General features: G+C 50.0%; 1 protein-coding gene across 4 annotated transcripts in view; it reads right to left on the bottom strand.

The window, feature by feature from the left end:
• KDM2B (lysine demethylase 2B) overlaps positions 1-27,438 on the bottom strand; it is a 122,609-nt gene that overhangs the window by 11,299 nt on the left and 83,872 nt on the right. For 3 of the 4 annotated variants that reach the window (XM_081252386.1, XM_081252388.1, XM_081252387.1), the window contains 6 exons: positions 8,621-8,845; positions 2,758-2,901; positions 1,481-1,567; positions 1,038-1,298; positions 748-861; positions 66-104 (listed from right to left, as the gene is read on the bottom strand). In XM_081252386.1, coding sequence (XP_081108512.1) covers positions 66-104; positions 748-861; positions 1,038-1,298; positions 1,481-1,567; positions 2,758-2,901; positions 8,621-8,845 — 870 coding nt within the window. Of the gene's footprint in view, positions 1-65; positions 105-747; positions 862-1,037; positions 1,299-1,480; positions 1,568-2,757; positions 2,902-8,620; positions 8,846-20,131; positions 20,313-27,438 lie in introns of those variants that run through there. The other variant, XM_081252389.1, reaches the window with a different exon arrangement.

The raw sequence follows: 27,438 nt of genomic DNA, 5'->3' as shown, positions 1-27,438 counted from the left end.
CCCACCCTCCACCCCAGGACCCATTGCCCCAGGAGCGGGCCTGGGGTGAGGGCGGAAGATGGTACCTTTTTCCTGAAAAGCTTATCTTCTTTGCCGGGTTTTAGCTGTCACAGGAAAGAAAGGATGCAGAGCTTGCTCCCAGGGTTCGTAGAATTTGGTCCCCTCTACACCCAGCCCCACCAACAGAGGCTGGAGGGTCACCTTCCCAACAAATCCCATCTTCTCTGCTCTGACAGATGGGTGGGCCCTGCCTGCTGGTTTTAAGGAAGAAGCTGGAACTGGCGGACGGTGATAGAGCTGTCCCCACCCAACTGACCTCCCACCCCTGGACAGACCCAGAGATATGCAGTCGCCCATTCAGGTCGGACTTGGCTCGTGGAGCCTGTCCCAGAGACAGGGTCTGCAGGATTCCCGGCCGAGCCTTAATGGCTAGAGCGAGAAGACAACCAGGCGCCACCTCGTGGCTGATGCTGGAAGGGCCGGTGGGCGAAGAGGGGCCGCCAGGATCCTCCGAGGTTCCCCAGATCCACAGGGCTTCCCTGCGGCAGCTTCAGCTTCCCAGGCCCCACGCCGGAACCACGAGCCAGAGCCTCCAGGCTGAGGCCTGGGAAGCTACGGTGAACAGGTGCCTCGGAGCGTCTGCGGCAATGGGTTCGAGGACCACTGGGGCAGGGCGGGGCGGGGCGGGGGCGGCCTGGGACTCGCGAGTCCCCACAGCCTGGGGAGGGCGGGGCGACGTGGGAGCACCTGCTGCTGGAAGTAAGTGAGACTGGATCTCCACCAGGGGCTGAGGCTGCTGCCTAGAGGGGGCCTCGGCGAGAGGTGAGAAGAGGAACCGGGGGACGTTTGAAGCGTCGAGGCCTAAAGGGGTGGGAAGAGGAGTGACTCGCTGGTTTTCCCCTCCTTTCTCTCGGGCAGGGCTCTCAGGACTTCCGTGACTTCGGCTCTCCCCGCTGCCCATCCCCGCCCCCGCCCGCGCGCCCCTGCACCCGGGACCAGCCAGGCCACCCCTCGCTGCCCGCCCCTCCCGGTCGTACTCGCTTGCGTCCACTCAGCTCCTGGGGCTTCTCGTATTTCCGCTTCCTCCTCAGGTGCACATCGTCTGACTTTCGGCGCAGGATGCCGTCTGGGGGCACCTTCTTGGGGTGCTCATCTGGCCTGCGCCGGGGCGCCTCTTCACACTCACTCCTCCGCTTGGCAGGCTCCTGCCCCTCCTTGCTGTCCCGGTTCATCTTCTGCTCCTTGAGCAGGGAGCCGGGCAGGTTTGAGGCGTACTTAAAGCCAGGGCCACGCTTTTGCTTGTAGGCCAAAAACAGAGAAGGAACACACGAACTGTATATCTTTGGACGTGCCCTTGCCCCCGAGTCCGCGGTACCCCTCAAGCCGACATCGCTGTGGGCGGGGAGACAGGCTGGGTCTGGCAAGGCCAAGGTCTACCCCCTCCCGGGCTGACCCCTGGGACTTGGAGCCCAGCACTCACTTTCCCGGTCTTGCCGGCGTGGTTACACTTTGGACACTCCCAGCAGTTTGGAAGCTCATCGTTGACCACGCCCTCTGACTCCTTAATCTGGGAGGGACACACACCAGTCAGCAAGCAGGGAGGGGTTGGACAGGGCCAGCTCCGCCAAGAGCATCAACACCCCCTCCCAAAAGCCATTTCCATACCACCTCTGGCCAAGAGAAAACAAGAGTGGTTAAGACAGGTGGCTCTGGATTCAGGTCAGGGTTCCTCTTCCTAGCTCAATGACCCTGGGCAAATCACTCCATCTCTGTGGGCCAGTGCCCTCAGCCATAAAATGGAGTGTGCCTATCTCACTGGAGTTATGTGAGAATTCAATGAGGTAACCTAGTGAAAGCAATTAGCTCAGGGCCTGGCACCCAGCGAGGACCCACAAACCATTCAGTCATTTAACAGCACCGAACTAGGTGCGTGGTATCAGCAACTGAGATGTGCTTTCCCTGGAGCTTCTGATCCGGGAGAGAGAGAAGTGAACAGGGGCCAGGGGAAAAGCATAGCACCCCTTTTCAGAAGGGGCGGTGTGTGTGCTGGGGAGAGGGGAGTGTCACGACAAACCCCACTGCCAGCACCGAGGGAAAGGGGACTGACACCTCAGAGCTGAAGCACCCTTTGGGGCAGGCCCACTCTCATCTCTCTGAACAGATACAGCTGGGCTGATGGGAGGTGCCAAGTAGGCTGACATTCTCTTGAGGCAGAGGTATGAGGTATGTGCCAGCCCAGAGCAGTCTCTTCCTTTCAAAGGTGGAACCTGCTGCCCAAGACAGGCAGGCACAGCACGATGGTCCCCAGGAGGCAGTCCTGCCCTGGGCACACCAAGGGAACAGGTTCCTGGCACATGGGACAGGAATGCAACCACCTGTTGTTAAGGACCCGCCCTCCCCTGGCCCAGGCCTTTTTTCCCAGAAGCCCTGAGAGCAGCCCAACTACCCACTCTCCCTCTGGGCCAGGTGCAAGACTCTGGGAACTCTCTGTGGTTCTGAGGTCCTGGTAGGTGGAATGTGTGTGTCTGTGTGTGTCTTCACTCCCGCAAAGACATGGGTGCAAGGTCTAAGCGACTCCAGAACCTTCTCGCCCTCAGCTCATCATCGAACACAGAGAATCCCCCAGACTCAGAGTCCTCCAGGGAGGGAACCTAGTCTCACTCCCCTCCACCCCCCAAACCCCCGCAGCATCAGCACCACCAGAGGCCCAGGGTGAGGCGCCAAGCGGCACAGCCAGATGCCCCCGAGGCTGCTCACCTTAAGGCATCCAGGGTGGATGATTTCGTTGCAGATGGAGCACTCCATGAGCATGAGGTTAAACTTGCCTTCTTCCTCTTCCACTGTGTCCTCTTTTCCTGCCTCGCCACACACTAGACACACGGCGGTGTGGGGCAGCACTGGCTGAAGAGCGGGGAGAACACACAGGAGTCAGCACGGCCGGGACCCCATGGGAAACACCTCAAAGGCAATGAGGTACTCCCCTCGGGCCTTCCAGGAGCTGGGGGAGAACCAGCCCAGGCACTGCCCATCATTCATTCGTTCATTCAAATACTTATCTGGCTACTACCTCCACGTGCCAGGTACCACTCCAAGTGCTGGCTACAGCACTGAACCAGACAGATAAAAGTCTCTGCCATCCTGAGCTTACATTTTAGTGGAGGGAGGTGAGCAAAATGAAGAAGAGTCTGTTAGATGGTGACAAGGGAAATGGAGAAAAATAAAGCAAGGAGGGCCAGGTCAGCAGTGAGGTGGGGGAAAGGAGGGCTAACCTGAAAGGCAGAGGTCAGGGACAGCCTCACATATGAGAAAAGACCTGCAGGAGGAGGTGGGGCATGAACCGAGCCCAGATCTGTAGGGGCTGAGGCCACATCTCTCCAGTGGCTATCAGAGCACAGTCTAAGGACTCCGGGTCCTCAAGACCTTACAGGGAGGTCAAACTATCTTCAGAATACCACTGGTGGGTGAAACTGCTGGCACCTGTCAGGGCAGAGGCTCCAATGTGCCCAGGCAGTCACTGGGCCGTTCCTGGCCACATGCTCCTTAAAAAGATCACCAGTTTCATTTAAGGATATCTTTGATAAAGCAGTAAGAATTATTAATTTTATTAAAACTCTGACCTCCGAGTACACATTCTTTTAATATTCTGCATGACAAAATAGGAAGTATGCATCAACTACTTCAGCTGAATACCAAAGGATGATGGGTATCTAAAGGAAAAGCTCTAGTGACCAAGCCGTGAACTGAACTGATCACTTTCTCCACAGAACACCATTTTACTTGAAAGAATGACTGATTATTTAAAAAAAAATAAAGGGGGGGTATTGGCACATCTTCTCGAAGATGAAATAAGTAAGCCTGTCACTTTCAGAAAAATAACTTAAAACATTTGTTGCAGATGATGAAATTTGAATTTTCAAACAAAAATTAGAATTTTGGAAAACTTACATCAGCCACCGTGAACTAGACAGCTTCCCGATACTTAAAGACTTTTCTGAGGACACTGGTGCTGGTGTTAACAAATGTGTGGTTTTTTTTTTTAAACACTGTATAACACTATGTACCCCTATTTGGAAAATCTGTAAAACTCAGTGAGCCGGTGTTTTCCAAATGACCAATATCTGATGTTATAACATTAGGCATGAGCAAATGAGGGGCAAGAACGGCTAATGAATTTTAATGTAACAGCAGGAAAAGTTCACTGATAGTTTCAGATTCCACATTGCAACTAACCTTTAAGCACTTGCCACCTGTTGAGCTCTGGTGGTGGATGAGAAGTATATCCATGATTATCTGAAAAGGCTATTAAAAGACTCCCAGGAGGGCTCCCCTGGTGGCGCAGTGGTTGAGAGTCCACCTGCCGATGCAGGGGACGCAGGTTCGTGCCCCGGTCCGGGAAGATCCCACATGCCGCGGAGCGGCTGGGCCCGTGAGTCATGGCCGCTGAGCCTGCGCGTCCGGAGCCTGTGCTCCACAACGGGAGAGGCCACAACAGTGAGAGGCCCGCGTACCGCAAAAAAAAAAAAGACTCCCAGGAATTCCCTGGCAGTCCAGCGGTTTGTTTTCCAGCGGTTCGGACTGCGCTTCCACAGTCACAAGCTGAGCAGCACAGACCCACCCACCAAAAAAGACTCCTCCCTTTTTCAACCACATATTTATGAGGCCAGGTTTCCCTCATATAGTGCCTCCAAAACAACATCACAGAATGAATATAGAAGCATATATGAAAACCTAGGTCTTTTCTACTGAACCAAGCATAAAAAAGATTTACAAAAACATATAACAATGCTATTTTTCCTACTAATCATTTTTGTTTCAGAAGTTATTTCTCCTAAAAATGTTATTTATGTTAACATGTAGTGGGTTTCTTGTAATTTTTAAATGAATTCAAAATATTAAATTTTTTTTATTACAGTGATATTAATAAATAACCCACATAAATGAAAGCTCTTTGGAGTTTTCATAATTTTTAAGAGAGCAAATGGGTCCCAAGACCACGAAGTTTGAGAGCTGATGTACTAGACTATAAACCCTGGTGGACAGGCTCTCACTCTCTCCTCCTTATAAACGTCCACCTCCCAGTACTTGGGATCCAGAGGAAACACACAACCAATTTTTATTAAACCGAGTTAGAATAGCTTCAAATAAGCTGGGATATACACTCCACCAATAACTGGAAAAGTCTGTAAAATGGATAGAACACTGAAGGCAAAAGAGTCATCATTTGTTCAGACTCTGAAGTAGGCGAGGAGAGACAGAACCAGTCTCTGCAAAGTTACAGCAGGAGGGGAAACCCCAGCCAGGGCTACAGGGAGAGGGTGCTGGGCAGTGAGAAGGGATAAAGTCTGCGGAGGAAGCCTCCCCCATGGGAAGAGAGAGACTCACTCATCAGGAAAAAGGGCCTGGAAGAGGAGGAGAGGGCGGGCTGCCTGGGTCAGAGGTGGGTAAATCGTGGCAGGAAGTGCCCCCAACAGAGTGCGAAGCCTGGAAGAAGAGCAAGGACCTCGAGTGAGGGTCGGGCTAAGGTTGCATCTGCCATCAGTCCCAGGTTGGAGAGGAAGACACACACAAAAGTGAGGTTTCCTTCAACCGACGATCCCTGTGTCAGGCACTGGGCCAGACACCAGGGCTGCAAAGAACAGGGGACAGCAGAGACAGCTTCCTATAACTGGACCTGGGTCACTGGAGGGAAGGTGAGGGTGAAAGAGAAAGTATGGCTAAAGAGGAAGAGACGGGGACTTCCCTGGTGGCGCAGTGGTTAAGAATCCGCCTGCCAATGCGGGGGACATGGGTTCAAGCCCTGGTCCAGGAAGATCCCACATGCGGTGGAACAACTAAGCTCGGGCGCCACAACTACTGAGCCTGTGCTCTAGAGCGCGTGCTGCGCAACAAGAGAAGCTACCGCAATGAGAAGCCCACCCACCGCAACAGAGTAGCCCCTGCTCGCCGGAACTAGAGAAAGCCCACACACAGCAACGAAGACCCAACACAGCCAAAAAAAATTAATTAATTAAAAAAAAAATTACGAGGAAGAGACCGTCCTGGGGCACTGCTAACATGCCAAGTTTTAGGTGACACTGTTCTCAAAACCCAGAGTCCCTATGGACAACTTCTCTTAAACCATAACAGAATGCAATAAGTCATGGACCCTCACTCCAGAAAAATGCACATACACACAGGCACACATATAAAAATCTGTATTTAATTTCAAGGGAGCGCTCAAACTCCCTGAAACCCATTCAAATGACCTGGTACAGGTGACAAAAACACAAGCAACGAAACTTCAAAACCTCTACACAGCAAAGGTAACAATCAACAGAGTGAAAAGGCAACGTACATAATGAGAGAAAATATTTACAAACCATGTTATCTGATAAGGGGTTAATATCCAGAATATATGAAGAACTCCTATAACTCAACGACAAAATACAAACAATCCAATTTTAAAATAGGCAAAGGACTTCAACAGACATTTGTACAAAGAAGGCCTACAAATGACCAACAATCATATGAAAATATGCTCAACATCACTAATCATCAGAGAAATGTAAACCAAAACCACAGTGAGGTATCACCTCACACCCATTAGGATGGCCACTATCAAAAAAGAAAAAAATAGGGGCTTCCTTGGTGGCACAGTGGTTGAGAATCTGCCTGCTAATGCAGGGGACACGGGTTCGAGCCCTGGTCTGGGAGGATCCCACATGCCACGGAGCAACTAGGCCCGTGAGCCACAACTACTGAGCCTGTGCGTCTGGAGCCTGTGCTCCACAACAAGAGAGGCCTGCACACCGCGATGAAGAGTGGCCCCACTTGCCACAACTAGAGAAAGCCCTCGCACAGAAACAAAGACCCAACACAGCAAAAATAAATAAATTAATTAATAAACTCCTACCCCCAACATCTTCTTTAAAAAAAAGAAAAGAAAAGAAAAAGAGGAAAAAAATAACAAGTGTTGGCAAGGATGTGGAAAAACTGAAACCTTGTGCACTATTTATTGGTGGGAATGTGAAATCGAGCAACCACTGTGGGAAACAGTATGGAGATTACTCAATTAAAAACAAAATGACCATATGATCCAACAATCCTACTTCTGGATTGAGATATATATATATATAGCAATATGCTTTTGGATATAGCAATATATCCAAAAGAATCCAAAGCAGGATCTCAAAGAGATACTGGCACACCCATGTTCATTGCAGCGTTATTCACAATAGCCAAGAGGTGGAAGCAACTTAAATGTCCATGAGCAGATAAACAGATAAAGAAAATGCAGCACATCCATACAACGGAACATTATTCAGCCTTTAAAAAGAAGGAAATCCTGACACATGCTACAATGTGGATGAACCCTGAAAACATTAAAGCTAAGTGAAATAAGCTCACAGAGGGAGACATCCTGCCTGAATCCACTTTCATGAGGTGTCCAAAGTAGTCACAATTAGAAACAGAAAGCAGAAAGGTGGTTGCCAGGGGCTGGGGGAGGGGGGATGAGGAGCTGCTGTTCAGTGGATATAGAGTTTCCATTTGGCAAGATGAAAAAGTTCTAGAGATCAGTTTGCACAACAATGAGCATATAGGTAATATCACTGAACTATACACTTAAAAATGGTCAAGATGGTAAATTGTATAAGTTTTGGACCACAATTTTAAAAAGGGAGACAGACATAAAGAAAACACAAAAACATAAGCAGTATGTGTTGGGAGGGAGAAGGGGAAGGTGCCCCAGGCTTGGAGGGGCATCAGCAGCCAGGGAGGAAGCCTCGCCTGATGCCAGGCTGGGCCTGTGAGGGTCTTGCTCAGGGCCAAGGATACTGTCCCTCCTGCTGAGCCTGCTTTCCTGTGGGAGCACGGAGATCACTGCTCCCTCAGGGAGGACCCCGGGGCCCGGAGCAGTGCCCTAAGGAAGGCAGAATGCCTGAGTGTGTGCAGGGGGGATACACAAGCACAGCCAGGACCTTGCTGAGTTGCCAGAGCCTGAGCCCACTGCCCTGTCCTGGGGCAAGGCCAGAGGCCAGGCAAGATGGCCTGGCGGGGCTGGCCAGGCTTTCCAGCGGCCCAGCTCCTCCTGGACACCATAAATCAGTCCTCCTTCTCTGGGACGGCCCCCTCAGGAGGAGCACTGACCTTCCACCCAGACCTCTGACTTCGAAAGCAGGACAGGAAGGAAGGGAGGGCCCAGAACCATCATGAACTGGACCATAAATGTTGGCAACAGGGTCACAGACAGGACAGGCTGCCCTGACATCTTTAATGGCAGAGACTTCAAAGTACTCGGTCATCTAGGGAAGGAAGGAGTTGTAAGACCAGCAGACTATGAAGCAAAGGGAGCCTAAGCACATGGCAGGACCCCAGAGTCCTGCACTGTGGAATCTGAGAACAGCATTAGTCTCCCCTTTCTTCCCAGGAGGGAGCACCCCTCCGGGGTTTCTGCTGCGGCCACATTCTCTTCAAGCGGAGGGACTGGACAGACCAATGGGCAGGGGAACAGACCGGCCTGAGGCACAGGTGGGGCCTGCATTCAGGAGCCCCGTGGCCTGGAGCAAGGAAGGGCTGCCACCTCCACTTCCGGGGGGAGAAACGCCGCAGCCACTGGGAGGGGCGCCCCGGGGGCACTCACCGCGATGCACTGCCGCATGATGCAGCTCTGCTTCATCCGCCCGGGGCCCCCGAACTTCTTCATGTCCTTGCAGAAGTGGCACTCTCCGCACTCCGTCCGCAGGCAGGCCTCGCACTTGCGGCATCGCGTCCGGCGCCGGCGAGCCCCCGCCGTGGTCCGGTTGGCGGCCAACTTCACCGCGGAGGCGGGGCCCAGCTTCCCCTTGGGCCGACCTACGGCCCGGTTCTGTGGGAGCACACACAGGACTGGTGAGATGGGGGCCCGCAGGGCCGGCCAGGCCCCGAGTCCGGGGGGTTATGGGTTGAAGTGTGTTCACCCAAAAGATATGTTCTAGTCCTAACCCCACAACCTCAGAACATGACCTTACTTGGAAATTGGGTCTTTACAGGTGAAACTTTTAAAATATGGTCACTAGGGTGGCCCTAATCCAATAGGACTGGTGTCCTTGTGAAAGGGGTAAATTTGGACACAAGCACAGAGAAGTCTTATGTGAAGACACAGAGAGAAGACGGCCATGTGCCTGGAGGGATGCCGCCATCTACAAGCCAAGAAATGTCAAGGAAGCCAGCAAATGCCAGAAGCTGGAAGAGGCAAGGAAGGGTCCTTGCCTTGAGCTGTCATAGAAAGCACCACCCTGCAACACCTTGACTTCTGACTTCTAGGCTCCAGAACTGTGAGAGAATACGTTTGTTTAAGCCACCCAGTTTTTCTGGTTTTTTTTTTTTAATTTTTATTGGAGTATAGTTGCCTTACAATCTTGCGTTAGTTTCTGCTGTACAGCAAAATAAATCAGCTTTATGTACAAATATATCCCCTCTTTTTTAGATTTCCTTCCCATTTAGGTCACCTTGAGTAGAGTTCCCTGTGCTATACGGTAGGTTCTCATTGATTACCTATTTTATACATAGTATCAATAGTGTATATATGTCAATCCCAATCTCCCAAATCATCCCACCAGCACCCCTTCACTTCTTCCCTTGGCATCCGTACGTTAAGCCACCCCGTTTGTGGTGCTCCACTATGGCAGCCCCGGGAAGCTGACAGGGACATCCTGCTTTGGAGGGCAGCACGCCTGGCTCTAGAGCCTTCTGCGCACCGCCCCCCACGTCAGGCCAGGCTCCTCGGGCTACCTGTGCTTCCGCAGGGAGGCCACACAATCCGCCTCTGTTCCCTCTGCCAGGGACACCCACCCCTCCCCGCCCCATTCGACTAATGCCTGCTCAGGCTGCAGGACCCAGTTCAAACACTGCCTTCTCCTGGCAGCCCTTCCTGACCGCCCTGCACTGGGCCCGTCATAGCGTAACTGTCTGTTCTCTCATGGGTCTTCCCTTTGAGACAGGGAGCTCAGAAAGGCAGTTATGGAGGGTGTCTTGTCACCACTGTCCCTCGACAAGATGGCTGGCACCTAGCATGTGCTCAATAAACCAGACCCCAAGAGAATGAAACAGTAAACCGTAAGGAACTGACTTCTGAGAACTTCTCCCTGCGACTCAGGGAAACAGAGACAGGCAGATGAACAGAAAGTGGTACTACATGCTGAACAGGGCACAAGCCAGCCACATGTCCTGCTCTGAGGTCCTTACAACCTGGCCGACAGCCCCAGAGCCTCTTGCAAACCAGGATCAGAGCCCAGCCGCTGGGACACTGTCCACCCAGGATCAGAAGTAGGAAGGACCAGGATGGTAGGGAGAGTGTCTCATCTGAAGCACCTTTCTGAGTTTGCTGAAAAATGGTTCATCCCTCCGTCAGAGAGACACACCCTCACCCCAAAACTAGCTGATCTAATTGGCATCGAATGCTTAAAGCCCATCTCAGCCAATTAAACAGCTTCAGTCCATCTCAGGCTTTTCATTTTAATTGCTTGTCATACGTGGATCCCTAAACAAAATCCCATCGCTCGCTAGCTCCTGGGCCCAGAAGTGTGGTTACGATGTACCACAGTGCAGAGGATCTTCCTTCCAGGGACCCCCTCTCCCACAATGCACACAGCTCCCCACCCCCAAACTACTGGGGCTGCTTAGAAACTTACAACCACATCAGCAAGGGAAACAGTCCATGGTTCTCCGAGAATCAAGCCTTGACCCCCATCATTTTATCCTGCAGAGCCGTGGTCCCTGCGCAGACCCGAAGGTCCCACACACACCTTTTGGTATTGACACCTAAGTGGATCCCTTCCCTCAGATTTATTTTCCCAAAAGCCTGCAGCATTCAAGGAAACTGCGAAGCCTCTGGTGGTGAGGCACCCACATCAGGAAGCGCTGCGGCTCTGGATCTTTATCCCTCTTAACTTGCTCTGAACTCCAAAGAGGAAAGGAGACCCAGCTCCACTGGCCCACGTGTCCTCACCTCCCTGTGCCCTGACCCTGCCTCTCCCACAAGCCACACCACCCGGTGGGGTAAGGGGCTGCCCCAATGCAAGTTACTCCTCCTGCAAGCAGTGGAGGGCCTCCCCACGCACCGCAGCCCAGGGAGGTCTGGGGCCCCTAGTCACGGACATGGGCAGTTCTACAGCCGTGGCACCGCCTGTCAATTCAGGTCAGGTCTTGCTGCCAGGTGAGTAGTGGGGGGAAAAAAAAAATCAGTTTTCAGAGACTTTAGATTTGAGAACAGCACATAAGGGACTGTGGACCTGAAAACTAAGCAGCAAGGAGTGCTGAGTGGAAGCAGGGATGACAGGGACGGTGACAGCGGTGCAGGTGGGTACTTGCCAAGTGCCTGTCATCCTGCTCTTCATTTTACGTATGATATTACCTAATTCCCCAATATAACCCTATGAGAGATGCCATTTTTCAGATGAGGAAACTGGAGCTAGAGGTTAAGTGACCGGCTCAAGGTCACGGAGCCAGCAGAAGATGTGCATCTAAACACTAAAACCACATCTAAACACTATAAACCACAGCGATGCACAGGCCAAATAGGACAAGAGACCCCAGAGTCCACGGGAACTGACCACATGCCCTGGAAGGGGCCCACAGCTAGTGCCTTGATGCCCTTAGTAGGACAGGTGCCAACAGGAGGTGCAGAGAAGCACATCAATTTCCAGAGAAATGGAGACCAGGAAGGTTTCTCCCTCTCTTCACAGCCTGGAAGACTCTCTGGTAAAGAGCACACATCCTGTTAGCAACCCACTCCTCAAATCCCTGAAACGTGGGCCAAGGGGTGGGCGATTCAAAGCCTCGAGTCAGGTACGGAGAAGGCAGCCCATGGTTCAGCCTCCAAGGATAAAACCAGAGGTGAAGGGCTCACACTCTGACCCTGGAGTAGGAGAGTCTAAGGACTAGTTTCTTTGGTGAAGGACTGAGAAAAAGAAAAACTTTCAGGAGTCCAAACATGGCTCTTGCCTCCCACTCAGGAGCATCAGGTATACATAGCAGCTGAGCACCTCTGGCCTCTCTGGCCACTCAAAAGTAAGAGAGTTGGGTCGATCCGGACACAGTCAGAAAGCTCGTACTTGACTGTGAAACAAGCCCACCTTCCTGTGCTTTCCAAAGTTCATTCTCATCTGAAGAGGCACTTTTCCAAACGATGGAAAAAAACAAATCTGCCCGGATCTCGATGGCAGCTGAGACATCCTGGAAAATGACAAAGCCAATGGCAGACAACGCCTTGAAGGAAGAGGTATAAGGGTGGCTGTTTCCAAAGACCTTGTTTCAGGCCCTCTCTGCCAGGTTGCCAAACAAGCTAGAAAAGTTGCTGCTGCCTGCAGCTTCGTGGGCCAGCTTGCTGGTCAGGAGTCAATTGAGCAACACTTGTAATGCAGGATCCCCCTAAAGACCACCGAGAAAATCAACAGGTAAGAAAGACATCGAAGGGTCTCTATTAGGGAAGGTGAACAAGCCTCGTTTTGGCTTCTGTCCTAACCTCTTTTCGGTGACATCTAAAGGTTCACAAACCAATACTCAATTCTGCTCTATCCTACCTGTGCCTCTATTCATTCAAGTAACCCAGAATGCCCCTTTGTTAATTTCAGCCTGTAAGGTTCTTCTCAGCAAAAGGGAATGATGGCATCCACTGACGTCCACATACAAACCAGCCGCCCAAACCCCAAAGCCGTTTGTTGATTTTATCAGTCCAGAACTCATATCCTCAGCTCCATCTGGTTAGGAAAATTGAGTCCACACACCCATACATGCAAATCTTAGTATTCCAACACTTTTTCTCCATCAACATCTCACAAGTATCGTCCTTAAAAGGAGTATTATTGATAAACATTTTTTAAAATAAAATTTAAAAATACTATTGGGCTTCCCTGGTGGCGCAGTAGTTAAGAATCCGCCTGCCGACGCAGGGGACACAGGTTCGAGCCCTGATCCGGGAAGATCCCACATGCCACGGAGCAACTAAGCCCATGCACCACCTACTACTGAGCCTGCGCTCTAGAGCCTGCGAGCCACAACTACTGAGCCCGAGTGCCACAACTACTGAAGCCCGTGCACCTACAGCCCATGCTCCACAAGAGAAGTCACCCAATGAGAAGCCTGTGCACTGCAACGAACAGTAGCCCCTGCTTGCTGCAACTGGAGACAGAAAAAAGCCCGTGTGTGGAAACGAAGACCCAGTGCAGCCAAAAATAAAAATTAAAAAAAAAGGAATACTATTGAGGTAGTTCATTTCATTCCACAAATATTAACTAAGTGCCTCCTATCAGATCCTATTCTCCAGAATATTCATGGGCAGAACCTTCAATCCCTCATTCCTAAAATACTGGAATTAACATTACTTGGATGAACCTGAATTAGTGAAAAGATATCCCATGTTCATGGACTGAAAGATAATACTGTTAAAGGAAACAACACGGAAGATCCCAACTAAAGTGGAAACAAAGTGGTCCGCAAATTCAATGCAACCCTGAAGAAAATCACAGCTGGCTCATCTGCAGAAATTGAAAGGCTGATCCTAAAATTCATGTGGAGGGAATTCCCTAGTGGTCCAGTGGTTAGGACTCCACACTTCTATTGCAGGGGGCCTGGGTTCAATCCCTGGTCAGGGAACTAAGATCCTGCAAGCCGTGTGGCATGGCCAAAAATAAAATAAAATTTAAAAATTAAGATGAGGGCTTCCCTGGTGGCGCGGTGGTTGAGAGTCCGCCTGCCGATGCAAGGGACATGGGTTCGTGTCCCGGTCTGGAAGACCCCACATGCCGTGGAGCGGCTAGATCCATGAGCCATGGCCGCTGAGCCTGCACATCTGGAGCCTGTGGTCCGCAGCGGGAGAGGCCACAACAGTGAGAGGCCTGCGTACCACAAAAAACAAAAAACAAACAAACAAACAAAAAAGATGAAATTCATGTGGAAATGCAAGGGACCTGAAATAGCCAAAACAATCTTGCAAATGGAGAACAAAGTTGGAAGACTTACACTTCCTGATTTCAAAACTTACTATGAAACTACAGTAAACAAAACAGTGTGGTAGTGGCATAAGGATGGATATACAGATCAGTGAACTAGAATTGAGAGTTCAGAAATAAAGCCTCACAATATTTATGACCAACTGATTTTCGACAGGGGTGTCAAGACAATTCAGTGGGGAAAGAACAGACTTTTCAACAAATGGTGTGGGGATAAATGGATATCCACATACAAAAGGATGAAGTTGGACCCTTACATCACACAATATACAAAAAATTAACCCCAAAATGGATAGAAGACCTAAATGTAACGGCTAAAACATAAAACTCTAAGAAGAAAGCATAAGGGTAACTCTTCATGACCTTGGATGAGGCAATGATTTTTTGGATATGACACCAAAAGCACAGGTGACAAAAGAAGATAAACTAGACTTCAAAATTTAAAACTTTTGTGCTTAAAAGAGCACTATCAAGTAAGAAGAAGAATGGGAGAAATTATTTGCAAATTATATACCTGGCTAAGGGTTGTATCCTTAAGGTATAAAACAACTCAACAACAGAAAGACAAATACCCCAATTTTAAAATGAGCAAAGGAGGACTTCCTTGGTGGCGCAGTGGTTAAGAATCCACTTGCCAATGCAGGGGACATGAGTTTGAGCCCTGGTCCGGGAAGATCCCACATGCCGCAGAGCAACTAAGACTGTGCGCCACAACTACTGTGCCTGCGCTCTAGAGCCCGCGAGCCACAACTACTGAGCCCTCGTGCTACAACGACTGAAGCCCATGCGCCTAGATCCCGTGCTCTGCAGCAAGAGAAGCCACCACAATGAGAAGCCCGCACACCACAATGAAGAGTAGCCCTCACCTGCTGCAACTAGAGAAACCCTGCGTGCAGCAAGAAAGACCCAATGCAGCCAAAAATAAATAAATAATATAAAATGAGCAAAGGATTTAAGCAGATAATTCCCCCCCCAAAAAAAGATATAAAAATGGGCAATAAGCACATGAAAAAATGTTCGACATCACTAGCCAATAGAGCATGTGATCTGTGCTACAGACTCATTCATTCACCCCCTCACTCACACTTTCACCCACCTACCCACCCAACTGTTTTCTGGCTGTGAATTATGTACAGACTCAATGCTAGGTGCTGGGACTACAAAGATGAGTAAGATGTGTTTGTTCCATACCCTCAAAGGCACTACAGTCTGGGGGAAGAAAGACACGTTACCACATAAACACACTGCAACACAGTGATGATAATATCAAAAGCTAACATGTGCTGAAGCAACACTCTTCAATATTTGTATCGATAACCTATGAGGTAGGAGGAATTATTATCATCTCCATTTAGAAATAAGGAAACTGAGGCACAGTGCAGTTAAGTAGTCTCCCCAGTGTCATACTGCCAATAAATGAGAAGCCGAGATACCCAGGCGATGGCTCTGAAGCCTGGGCTCTGGCATGCTGACCCAGAAGGAATGCCTCATTTCACTGGGAAGGGAGGCTGGGAAAAGTGTCAGCCACAGGGGGTGGTGACTAAAACGAGTCTTAGAGGGAGGATAGGACACTGCAGGCCAGGAGTAGGGGTGGGGTTAGGGAGTGAATATTCTAGGCAGAAGGAAGAGTAAGATAGAGATGTGAGACTAGATAACACATTCAAGGAACAGCTTGATATGGCTGCTGGAAAACTGCCCTGAAGTGGCAGGAGCCTAAACCTGCAGGCCCCGTGCACCACATTACAGAAATAGTACTAGCCCCTGTAAGAGCAGTTAAAGGACTTTATATGCAGGAGCAACATGATCGTATTTTGGCAACACTGGGGGGAGTGACTTTTTTGGGGGGTGGGCAAGATGAAAGACAGGGAGATGAGCTGAGGATGCTACAGTAGTCCAGGATGAGGGTTATGAAGGCTTGAGTAGAAGCCATAGAAGGAATGATGAGGAGGGGATGATTCAGGGATGTTTTAGAAGCAGAACGGTTTAGAAGACCCAGGAGGCTGACTGCACAGGGAGCATGCAAGCAGGAGGAGTCCTGGAAGACTCTGAGGTTTCAGGCTTGAGCAACAGAAGAACAAGGGGCTCAGGAGAGAGAACTAGAAACCATCATGCACACGTGGAATCTGAGGGATCCACGGGACGTCCAAGGAAGGTGGCCAGCAGCAGCCAGGAGGGACTGGCGCTGAGATACACAGCTGGGAATCAGCATCGCGTAGTGCTGAACTATGTAAGTCCACGAGGTTGTTCAGGGAGAACAGGCAGAGTGAAAAGAGGGTCCTGGGCAGTACCTTCAAGACTGAAGACATCCAAGGGCCGGGGGAAAAAGAGCAACCTGCTAAGGAATGGCCAGGAAGGCAGGAAAAGCAGCAGGAGCCTGTGGCATCACTGGAGCCAGGGAAGAGTTTCAAGAAGGCAGCGGGCTAGAGTTTCAACTGTCAAGAGGAGTCAGTGAGAACAGTAAACGTGGCTGTCTGTTTTTACAATTCAGACAGTTCTTTGTTCCTCACCAAACTGCCGCCGACAGGAGCACACTGACGCTTAGCCCCATGAAGGGGAGCCAGAGACCCCAAACAGCGTGGAATTCCTTGTCATGCTAACGTTGCCTTCAACTGTAAAACAAATTTGTGTCAACATCATGTCTGTTCCCAAATCTTCAAGTATAATGGATATCCCAGGAAAAGTTGGATTTTAGCTGCGCTGCAGGGCCCTTAACACACACCTGCAGACTCCAGGGAGGGCTTCGGTTTGTTTACATCCTGAGAGTAAGGAGCAAGAGAATGAAAACACAGGAGCTACCAGAAACCCAGGGGATGGGCAGACCTCTGGAGAATCTGAGGAAAGCTAAGGACCTTTTCCCTAGAAAAATGCCCCTATGCACAAAGTCACAAAACTTTCGTATGTAATTTTGGGAAGGTTCAGGGACCCATATGAAAATTTCACTCTTTAAGCAATTATAATGAGTAACACAGTGGTTAGAGCCATATAAATTTCCGAGATCTTCTTCAGCATAATTTCCTAATTTTCTTTTTTATTTTGGCCACACCACATGGCATGCAGGATCTTAGTTCCCTGATCAGGGATAGAACCCATGTCCCCTGCAGTGGAAGCATGGAGTCATAATCACTGGACTGCCAGGGAATTCCCTCTAATTATTATTTTTAACAAACAGGCAAAAATCATTTTTAGTAAAAAAAAAAAAAAAAGGAATAATTCTATTTTCATTACAGGGGTTAAAAAAAACCACGATATAATTCTCCTTACTAAGAGTCCTTCTTTGAGCGGCATCTCCTCAAACTAAAAAGCAGAGCTGAAAAATTTTCCAGCACGTTCTGCAATGGAGAAGCAAAGGAAGTCCACGGGAGAAGGCCCAGGCAAGGGTCTCTCCCGCCCCGGGCCCAACATCGGGAGCAGTGGAAACCCAAGCTGCTATGGGAAGGCATGGCGCAGACAGGCCAGCCCAGCAGGACAGGCATAAGGGAGCCCAATACCACCGAGGACTGAACACCAGCCTCGAGTGGGGATGAGGGAAGGACACAGACTTTTAAGACAGAGCAGGCAAAATTCTGATGAAGGGTGAGGGGCTAGGCTCAGCTGCAGGGACAGACTGGGCAATAGAAATGTCCCAACAGGGTCTCCGCTGGGACCTTTCACACAGTAGGTGGCCGAGCATACCTGCATGCCTACACTCCAAGACTTCCACCCCTCCTTGAAGGAGACTTCTTTTTTAAAAAAATTATTTATTTATTTATTTATTTTTATTTATTTATTTTTGGCTGCGTTGGGTCTTTGTTGTGCGTGGGCTTTCTCTAGTTGCACCGAGCAGGGGCTACTCTTCATTGCGGTGTGCGGGTTTCTCATTGTGGTGGCTTCTCTTGTTGTGGAGCACGGGCTCTAGGCGTGCAGGCTCAGCAGTTGTGGCATGTGGACTCAGTCGTTGTGGCTCATGGGCTCTAGAGCACAGGCTCAGTAGTTATGGCACAGGGGCTTAGTTGCTCTGCAGCACGTGGAATCTTCTCGGACCAGGGCTCGAACCTGTGTCCCCTGCATTGGCAGGTGGATTCCTAACCACTGTACCACCAGGGAAGCCCAAAGGAGATTCTTTAGAGAAGAGTGGGGTCTACAGCCTGCGAGCTACAGACTCCAGAGACTCTGGCTCCAATTTGAAAGATACAGATGCCTTAGAGGTCCTTAGAGGAAGCCACTCTTCTCAGGCCCAAGAAATTGTGGGGCTAATAAAAGTTGAGGAAAGGTTAGGGGAGACAAGCAGCAGTGAGCCGCCGCCTGCAGGGTCTGCAAATGCAGGGTCCGTGGCTGACAGCCAACTTCTTTATTGGGACTATGGGGAAAACCTGCTGCCCAGTGGCCTGGATTAGAGGTCGTCTCCTTCAATGTACCTACGTGGTAGCATGATCTTAAAGTGAACAAGGCGGGCTTCCCTGGTGGCGCAGTGGTTAAGAATCCAGCTGCCAATGCAGGGGACACGAGTTCGAGCCCTGGTCCGGGAAGATCCCACATGCCACAGAGCGGCCAGGCCCATGAGCCATGGCCGCTGAGCCTGCGCATCCGGAGCCTGTGCTCCGCAACGGGAGAGGCCACAACAGTGAGAGGCCCGCGTACCGGGGAAAAAAAACAAAAACAAACAGGTAACAGGAACCTCACCCATGGAACCTCACCCATGAAACACCAAAGTGCAGGCAACACTGAATACAAGGGTCTTACGAATGACCAGATGCAGAAAGCGTACACTGTTGGCAGGGATTAGGCAGATTCAAACTGAACTGAAAATTTTCAGACCAAGAGTGGAGGTATGAACTAAGCAGCAAGAACTGAGAACCGTTCACATGCTGTCCTACTGACTTGATGAAAGTTCCAAAGCCAAAACCGCTTGGGCTGTCTCTGGGTTCCCCTGATCCATAAGACAAGTGAGATTCAGGATCATCTCATAATATACCTAAGCCTGAAAAACGTCCAACAAAACTGAGAAAATACACTTTAACTTTGTCTCTGTCATATAAAACCACTTAATAATATGTGTGTTACGATTTAAATGCAGCATATATAGTACTTCCTCAACGACGCCTGATGGAAGGAAAAAACGTTCTACATCTCGGCCTCAACATTCCAAAACATCTTCATTTCACTGAGGAAATGCACCCGGGCTTATAAGTAAGCATCTTATTCACCTAGTCATGCCCACACGATAACTCAACCCGTCTAATGCTTTATTCCTCAGACAAGTCTACCTAGCCCGTACTCTGTTTCAAATATCGTGCAGATTCTACTTCGTAAATCCTCAACTTTCTTCCCCTGCTTCCTAAACACGAATCTTCCCGGAGTAAATTCACGCTGTAAACACACCCAGGGCTTTGTTTTATACAGATTTCTCCCCCCTGGTCCCAAGAGAGGTTGCTTTCCCTTCTAGATCCAACCGAGGCCAAATACTGCCATCTGGGGTCACGGCTTCCTCTCGCCGCTGCCGCCGTGGAGCGGACTCGCTAGGTTCCGGATTCCCCGCGCCGGCCCGAGCCTCGCACCCCTTCCTGTCTCCTCTGCCCACGGTGGGCGGCGGGCGCGCGGCGCCCAGACAAAAGCTCGGGCCGTCGGGCCCACCGGCCCCGGGCCGCCCACCCTCCGGGCCGCGGGCGTCCTCCAGCCCAGAGGCCGAGGGTCCCGGTGCAACTTTGGAAACAGAAAGGAAGGAGGCGCCGGCGCCCGCAGGTCCGGGTGCGCCCAAGGCGGCCGGCACGCGCGTGGGCCGCAGGCGAGGGCGCGAGGGGAGGGCGAGGCGCGCCCGGCCGCCCGCGCCGGCGCCCGCAACTTGCCCGCGGGCCGTGGCCCGCGCCCCGCAGGGCCCGCCCGACGGCGAGGCCCACATTGTCCCCGCGGCACGGCCGGCCACCCTCGCGCACAGACGTTCGCACACGCCCCCTGCCCCGGCCGGCTGCGGGGCCCGCGGCGCTTGGGCGACCGCCGGCCTGCCGCGCTCCTCCACGCCCCGCTCGGGCCCGGCCCTGGCAGCCCCGCCGGCGGCGGCTGCAAAACTTTCTCCTCATCGTGGCGGCGGCGGAGGCGTCGCGGCCGCCCGGGGCGCGTCAGTCAGTCGGTCGGGAGGTCGGGCGGGCGGGCGGCGGGTCCCTCCCTCAGCCCCACCCCGGGCCACCGACCTGGTCCGGCTCCGATTCATAGTCGTCGTCCTCGGCGCTTACGGACATGGCCATGGCTCATGGTGGGCCCAGGCTCGCGCGCGCTGACATGGCTGGAGCGGCGCCGCCGCCGCCGCCGCCGCCGCCCGCCCGGAGCAGGCTCGGCTCGCCCTGGCTCGGGCTCGGGCTCGGGCTCGGGCTCGGGCTCCCGCTGCCGTGAGGAGGGAGCCGCGCCGCGCGCCTCACACGCCCGCGCGGGAGGGGGCGGAGAGGGGCCGGCGCGGGGAGGGCCGGGGCGCTCATGCATATGCATGAGGCGATCCAGGAAGGGGCTGGCCCCCCGGACCGGCGGGCCAATGGCGCGGCCGCGGCGCTCGGGCCGCACACAAAGGGAGCCCGGCCTGCGGTGACACGGGGGCGGGCCCGCCGAGGGCGGCCCCTCGCGGCCGGACCTCCGGGACTGGGGCTGCGTGGGGGCGTGCCCCGCGCCCCGCCCGGCCCGCGCGCCGCGGGGTGCACATGGGTGGCTGCACGCCGCCGCTGCTCTAACAGGAAATGCACGCCCGACCTGGGGTGGGGTCTTTTGTGTGGTCCTGCGGGGCGTCTCGCAGGAGCCCCGGGGTGCACGGTCACGGGGAGCGGCCCTGCACGAGACACCAGGCACGGGTCCCTGTGTCCCCAGCAGCGGGCACACGGGCTCTCGGGTTTGCACAAGCTCTGGGACCAGGACCTGGTATGCCTGCGAACCCGGGGGGTCCCGTAGCCCCTGCAGGCCCGCTGGCCCGGGTACAGTCTGGGCAGCCAGTTCCCCAGGACGCCGGCAGTTGTGTTGGGCTGGTCCCGTAACGTTGCCCTCTTCTACCCTCAGGTTTGCCTTTCCAGGTCGCGAGGGAATCAGCGTGAAACGTGGGGTAGTACAGACAGGAGTTCCAATCGAGCTGCCTGCCTTGGAGGCTACCAGACAGAGCACCATGAATGCACTCTTCCCTGAGGTGGGCGCCCCACTCTCTTGGAAGGAACCCCCACTTCCTGAGGTGCCCAGGGGTCGATCTCGGAAGGGGTGAGGGCAGGCCAGAACCCAGTCTCCTAAAAGACTGGCAAGTGCCTGAAGCTGGCCCAGAAGGTGTGGGTTTCTAAATTCTTAAACTGGAAACATTCCTAATACTTACTCCTAAAGCAGCCCACCCTTGCAGAAAACTCTTAACTGGAAAAAAAAAAAAAAGTCTAGGGAGCACTTAGGCCAGCAGCCCTTACTCTGAAGGAGGAGCTTAGCTAGAGTGATCAATGCTGTTATAAGCATCAAAACCACAGGGAAGCTCAAGCTAAGGAGCAGCGTGACTTAGCTAGGTAGCTGGCATACTCATCATCTAACTAGGAATGTCCAAGGTGACACTAAACATGCATACGTGCACCAGTTTCTTCATCTGTAAAATGGGAAGGTTTGCCCAACCAAAGGATCTGAGGCTTTCCCAAGAAAAAGCTCATTAGCTGTGAAATCTGGTGACCAATTGTGCAGTGTCGTCCAACTGTTAGTCATGCCCAGGCCACTGGCCATGAAATCCACTCTGAGAACAGAAGGGACCCACAGGCAGGTCATGGCCTGGGCTTTCAAGGAAGGCAGAATGTGTAGTGGATGTAAAACTCAGAAGGCTTCTAGCAGGGAGTCTACAGGAGTGAATAAACAGGGATGTCAGTTTTACTGAGTGGATTTAAAGTCCCTCTGAAATTTATACACCCACTGACACTATGGGGAAAAAATCCCAGCAGACCTGCTCTTTACCTGTTCTGAGTTTCCTTTCTCCCTTCTTCACATTCACTCAAGGTTAACAAAAACTTGTGGTTTTGAAAAGAATACTTCCCCCTCCATCTCAGTCCACCCCCCAAAGTCTCAGCCTTTATAAAACTACCTTGTCTGGACAGAAGTCTGTATCTGATGTATCCCATGACCTCTTAGGGGCCACTCCACCCAGAAGGAAGTCCCTTAAAGAAAGAGAGGCTGAAAAAAAGTGCTAATCATGCCTTCGCGTCACTGTAATTGGTCAACACTGCAAAGGTACAGAGATACACAAATATCATCATACCTCAAGAGAGGTATGGAAACAGGACCTTTTCTCTAAGGTCTTTCTCATTCCGTATCAGGAGTGAAAGAATATTTAGACTTGTCTTTGGGCTGATTTCTTCTGAGAATTCTCAAAGGCTCACTTCTGTATTTAAGGAAGTAAAAAGTTCTCATTTATCATAGCTCAAAGAAGAGAAAGGGAAAGTGTTGATAAACAGAAGCTGCAGCTAACATAAAACTTCCTTCCGTAACATCATTTCTGAGCTAGAAGGGGCCTCACCAGTCTCGCTCACTTTCCAGGTTAGGAAACTGAGGCTCAAAGGAAATTAGGAGGTAGCTCTGAAGCCCAGGGTTCCTTACATAATACCATCCAGAGACCCCCTCCAGGGGTCCGGACAATAACAGCAGCTAATGTTTACTAAGCATGATTGAAGGGCTAGACCCCATGTGAAGTGTGGTGTAGATATATCTCATTTATTCTTTTACACAGCCCCGTGAGGAGTGTTCCATTGTTCACCCATTTTACATATGAGGAAACTGAGGCACATCGCTGCTAGGAAGTGAAAGGACATGGATCTGAACCCATAAGCAGCTGGAGCCTGCAGCCTGGGCTGTTAATCACGTCGCACCAACGCCTCGTGCCAGAGACTAGAGGAGGATGCCAAGTGAAATCAGTGTAATCATCCAAGTGAAATACTCAGACTTATGCAGAAAATTAACTGTCCCTTACTAAATTTTGCAAATTCTGTGTTCTTAGTTCAGATATTTCAGGATGGGTAGGTATCGTTTTGGTAACCAGTCTGCTGTCTGATGGATCTGTGGGGGTTGATGTGGAAGGAGGTGGGTCCTCTCCAGACTCTAACAAGGCTCCTGCCAGCAGTCACCACCCTAACATCTTTTAAAAATTCCTTTTCTGACACTTGCAAAGGGCCTCTTAACATCTCTACTTCCTCGATCAAGCTTCCTTTAGCTAACTGGTACACACAACTATCCAACGTTTGTTTTGTATTAATAGTGTGCTGGACTGTATATAAAATACATTATGCCAGCATTTTCCCAGTAGAACTGCTACCTTAAAATTTAGCATTTATATTGTGCCTTAGGCTCATCCTTTCTCCCTTTTGACCTCCTTTTCAAGTGACCCTAAGAACTGAATGGTCTCCCAGCTCCACTTAGCCAAGGCTTACATTCTTAGAAAGAGTTCCCCAAAGCTGATGCCACCAGGGCACTGGTGCTTGTCCTGAACCAGGAGGATCCAGAACTCTCACCAAGTGGTGAGGAAATAAAAAAAAAACAGATGGAAGCCAAGTCAGCCTCGGTCACAGCCGTCACCCATTTCCCTGCTTTCTCTCTGAGTGTCCTTTAATGTTCTGGTCTGCCTATCAGATCATGACACCGGGAGTGATCCCAGTCTGCCCAGAGATTTTGCCCAGACTTAGCCACCAAAGGGCACTGCAGGCTGTCCCAGGGCAGGGACAGGCAGTGACCTAAGGTAAAAGGAAGAGGGCAGCCATCCCCTCCAGTCCTCTCCATCCCCACATCCAGGTAGGAAAAGGGACAGACTGGATAAGTGCCCCCTGGAAATCTGGGATCCATAGGGGAGGGTTTCCCTGGCACGTGGCCCTTTTCCTTGTGCCCATGTCACAAAGGGCATGGCTAAAGCTTGGGAACGTTATTTTCCAGAGGATCGGGTCAGGGAAAGAGAATGAATTCTCTGTGTCCAGACCGGTAACTGGCTGGCACGCTCCTGAACCAAGGGACACCATTTGTAAACGTGTCCCTAAGGAAGGAACAGAAATGATACAAAGGGTTGCTTCCTAATACACGTAATAATGTATGTTTAACAAGCAATAGAGAATGCATGCTTCAGCTATTTTACTATTATTTTACCATTTGTCTCTGTTCTTCAATAGGTTTTTTCCCATTAACAGCACAAGGACAAGGTCTTTTGCAGAGTTATTTTTCTAATAAAACATAAATAAGAGGGCTTCCCTGGTGGCGCAGTGGTTGAGAGTCCGCCTGCCGATGCAGGGGACACGGGTTCGTGCCCCGGTCCGGGAAGATTCCACATGCCACGGAGTGGCTGGGCCCGGGAGCCATGGCTGCTGAGACTGCGCGTCCGGAGCCTGTGCTCCGCAACGGGAGAGGCCACAACAGTGAGAGGCCCGTGTACCGCAAATAAATAAATAAGAGAAATTTTTGCATCGTGTCACACAGCAATTTAGAACTAATTCCAGGGTTGCCTGGATAAAACTATGGTTCAAAGAGTGACCGTATGACAGACCAAGGGCTACAGTGATTTCCCTTAAGGAAATTACTAATGTTATTTAATTGCTTTTTATTTTCCCCCTGAAGAATCATTCCACAAGCATTTAAAACCCACATATATCTGTCATATGGGTCCTTTAAAGAGACCAAGCTTTCCATTAAATAGGGTTCCTCTCCTAATACTGTCTCCTTAAATTACCAAGATCAACCAATGAATATTTACGTTCCCTGGAAGATTTGTGACTGTGCACAGGATTTTTTTTAATTAGCTAATTTAACAGGTGACTGGCATTGATCTGAGAAATGCTTCCCGCCATCCACCCCATTTCCAACCCAATCACTGACCTTAGAAAGTTACTTCCCTTCTCCACTAATTTCCCTACAAAAATCCAGGCTAAGGCTGAGCCCTCAGACAATTTAGACAAGATTAATGGATGCACTTTACAATCCCACCCCCCACCCCCAGAAAATAGGGGCTAAAAATACATAAAATGCCAGTATAATTCAGGCCTACAACCAGGACTTTTGTAATTTAAAAATATTTCTCTTAACAAGACCAAATCTCCCCCTTGGTTTCCTTCCTTACCAGAGCACCCAAAAGACCAAATCCAAAGCTTACTCAAAATGGGATGATAAAGCATACAGTAAAGAGGCGAAAGAAGATTAAAGTTAGCAGCTCTGTTCACAATGATCAAATGGTGGAAACAAATCAAATTCTGTGCATTGATGAATAGGTAAACAAAATGTGGTTTCTATCCATACAGTGGAATAGTATTCAGCCATAAAAAGGAATGAAGTGCTGACACGAGCTACAATGTGATGAATCTTGAAAACATGATGCTAAGTGGAACAAGCCAGACACAAAAGGCCATATACTGTATAATTACCTTTATATAAACTATCCAGAATAGACAAATCCATAGGGACAGAAAGCTGATTAGTGGTTGCCAGGGGCTGGGTGCGGGGGAGGGGGAATGGGGAGTGACCCCTAATGGGAATGGGGTTTCTTTGGGGAGTGATAAAAATACCTTGGAACTTAGAAAGAGGTGATGCCTGCACAACATTCTGAATATACTAAATATCCCTGAATTCGTACTTTAAAATGGTTAGTTTTATGCTAGGTGAATTTTACTTCAATTTTTAAAATGTGTGTATGTGTGTGTGTATACATATACCTATGTATACTTTTTTTTTTCCTTTTCATCAGTCATCATTTAAGAGTGATCTTAGTTCCTATTCCTAAAAGGTAACCTGGTTAGGAAATGTAGCCCCTAAGTCCCGGAGCAGGTTGAAATTAACCAAACCAAAGAGACAGTTGAATCACCTCTTAACTGAGCTGCTAATAGTCACTGTGGGGATCTGATGGGCTCTGACTGCACTTGAAAGCCTTTCACTTAGGGACGCCTGACAAACGCAAATACACACAGGTCGGTATGGTCGGGAGTAGGGATGCGGAACGGACACACACACACTCATACGCTTTGGCTGTCCCCAAGGGACTCGCTTCATTTACATTCTTGCTTTCCTTTAAAAATGGCTCATCTCCAGCAGGCCAATTTGCCTCTAAAAGCCCCCTGGACCTATGAAAATTCACGAGTTTACCATGACACTCAAAATAGAAAAAGTCTGACAAAACTCATCTGTCACCATTTTAAGCAGCCATTATACCAAGTCCTTAGTTTGAAAATTGGTAGTTAAAGGGAAAGAATTAAGCCTATGTGCGGCCTTATCAGGAGGAACTGTATTTAAGGGTAGCTCCAATTGATGAGGGAAAGCTCTACAGAAAAAACTTCAAAGCTTCGTTTACTTCTTCTTCTTCTTCTTCTTCTTTTTTTTTTTTTTTTTTGCCTGTGGGATCTTAGTTCCCCCACCAGGGATCGAACCCACGCACCCTGCAATGGAAGTGGGGAGTCTTAACCAATGGACCACCAGGGAAGTCCCAAAGCTTCATTTTTATCTCCTGATAAAATTATTCATACAGGAAAGAATGATAACTGGTATTGAAACTATCAGTGAATGGTAGAGGGAAGCATGGGCCCCACATATTCCCTTCCCGATTATGCTCTGGAAGAAAAGAGGGATGAACATAACTGAATAATAATCAGACCACCATCACCTTCATCCATGATATTTAACTTCAATCTAACCAAGCCTTTAGACCTAGTTTCCAATTTACAGAAATTACAAGAGACAGCGAAAAAGCTAAATGACACCACAAGAAAGCAATCAGACAAATGCATAAAGTGAGATATTCTTCAGGACATGGTTCCATCTTCTCTACCAATCAATATCCTGAGAAAGGTCAAGATTAAAAGAGAGAATTAAGAACCTGGATTGGATCCTGGTTGGGACAAAGTACCTGTAAAAGATAATTTATATGACCCAGCATTAGGAGGAATTGTCAGTTTTGCTAGGTGTAATAATGTTATTTCAGGTATGGAGAAAAATATTCTTCTTTTTCAGAATGCAAACCTAAGTATTTAGGGGTGGAATTGTCATGATGTCTGTAATTCTCTAAAGAATACTTCAGCATAAAAAATTAAGTTAGTTAAAAAGAAATAACATACCCATTAGGATGGCTATTATCATAAAACAAAAAAAACAGAAAATAGCAATAGCAAGGATGTGGAGAAATTGGAACCCTTGTGTATTGTTAATGGGAATATAAATTGATACAGCCGCTGTGGAAAACGGTATGGCAGCTCCTCAAATAATTAAACATATAATTATTCTATGATTCCAGCAATTTCATTTCTGGGTATGTACCCAAAAGAATTGAAAATGAGGACTTGAAAAGAGTTTTATACACCCATGTTCACAGCAGCATTATTTATAATAGCCAGAGGTGGAAGCAACTCAAGTGTCCATTGACAGGTGAATGGTTAAATAAAATGTGGTGTATACATACAATGGAATACCATTCAGCTTTAAAAAGGAAGGAGATTCTGGCGCAAGCTACAATATGGATGAACCTTGAGGACATTATATTAAGTGAAATGAG

Source organism: Mesoplodon bidens, assembly GCF_964165515.1.
Source record: "Mesoplodon bidens genome assembly, chromosome: 13".
Classification (NCBI taxonomy): Eukaryota; Metazoa; Chordata; class Mammalia; order Artiodactyla; family Ziphiidae; genus Mesoplodon; species Mesoplodon bidens.
This window is presented reverse-complemented; position numbering and strand designations above follow the sequence as displayed.